At 60.5% G+C, this 1,287-nt stretch overlaps 1 protein-coding gene across 1 annotated transcript; it reads left to right on the top strand.

Annotated features, from left to right (window-relative positions):
• Positions 1-217: 217 nt before the first annotated feature.
• Positions 218-1,090, top strand: LOC132482651 (OTU domain-containing protein 6A-like). Its single transcript, XM_060087961.1, has one exon. It carries the CDS (start codon positions 218-220, stop codon positions 1,088-1,090), a length of 873 nt encoding a protein of 290 aa, XP_059943944.1.
• The last annotated feature ends 197 nt before the right edge of the window (positions 1,091-1,287 follow it).

The following is a 1,287-nucleotide window of genomic DNA, read 5'->3' as shown; positions in this document are numbered from 1 at the left end:
AGTGCCAGGAGTGTTTAGGAGGCGTAGCCGTGGAGAGACAGTGGCCAATGGCAGAGAGGGCCGTTAATAGAGTGAGGGCAACCGCGGGTGAGGGGAAGAGAGTACAGCCGCCACGGGAGGCTGAGGAGCCCTAGCCAGTTGGGTGGTTCGACTGTTGACGCGAACTGTAGCGGTACTTCAGCCACCAAACTTCGATTCTCGCCTGCCCTTAAACATCATGGAAGATTCACAGAGTGAGCATCAGCGGATGTTACGACGCCACAAGCGCGAGAAGGCAGAGCTGCAGGCCCACATTCAGGGCATGAAGAGCTCGGTCCCCAAGAGCGACAAGAAGAGAAGAAAGCAGTTGCTCCTCGATGTGGCCCGCCTCGAGGCCGAGATGGAGCAGAAGCACCAGCAGGAGCTGCAGAAGTTCCAGGAGAGTTTCCCTGATAAGAGCAACCTCGATTCAGTCACTGAAGATCTGGGCAAGCTGGATCTCGAGGACAAGTCTCCTCACCTCTCGAGGGCACAGAGAAGGCGCGAAAGAAAGGTGGCCCTCGAGAGAGAAAGGCAGGAGAGGATGGCCAAGGCTGAGATGGAGCATCTGGCCAGCTTCCGCCATGACGAGGAAATGAAGCTCGACGCCATCCTGTGGGCCAGGAATCTGGAGATGAAGGATATCCCGGCCGACGGCCACTGCATGTACCGCGCCATCCAAGACCAGCTGGTGTTCTTCGTGACCGTGGAGAGCCTGCGGAGGCGCACCGCCGAGTACATGCGGAAGCATGTCGAGGACTTCCTGCCCTTCTACAGCGACCCCGAAACCGGCGACGCCTGCAGCCGCGACGACTTCTTGAGCTACTGCGACGACATCGTGTTCAGCGCGTCGTGTGGAGGCCAGCTCGAGCTGAGGGCCCTGTCGCACGTCCTGCAGACCCCCATCGAGGTGATCCAGGCCAACTCGCCCGCCGTCGTCTACGGAGAGGAGTACACCAAGAAGCCGCTCACCCTGGTCTACAGGAGCTACTCCATGTGCGGGGAGCACTACAACTCGGTGAAGCCGCTCGACGCCGGCTCCGTCAGGTGCCTGGCCTGCCGTCTCTTGTAGGCCCGCTGCCGCCATCGCCGTGGCGGCTGCCGTTGGAGCCGAAGCTGCCGCCGCCGCGTCTCCTCAGCAGGCTCCGCTTTTTTCCTTCGGTTTTCTCAGGGTTTTGTTGATTCATTTTACTCAGAGTTCACCCCCTCTCTCCACCCCCGCCCCCCCTTCTTCCTCCCTCGCTCTTCTATCCTCCTCGATCGTCCCTG

The sequence above is a fragment of the Mesoplodon densirostris genome, chromosome X (assembly GCF_025265405.1).
Source record: "Mesoplodon densirostris isolate mMesDen1 chromosome X, mMesDen1 primary haplotype, whole genome shotgun sequence".
Taxonomy (NCBI): domain Eukaryota; kingdom Metazoa; phylum Chordata; class Mammalia; order Artiodactyla; family Ziphiidae; genus Mesoplodon; species Mesoplodon densirostris.
The sequence above is the reverse complement of the archived record's forward strand: the minus strand, read 5'-3'. Positions and strand labels throughout refer to the sequence as shown.

What these genes read in the sequence shown, in the direction of transcription:
- LOC132482651 (XM_060087961.1), top strand. Translation starts at nt 218, where the DNA reads ATGGAAGATTCACAGAGTGAGCATCAGCGGATGTTACGACGCCACAAG.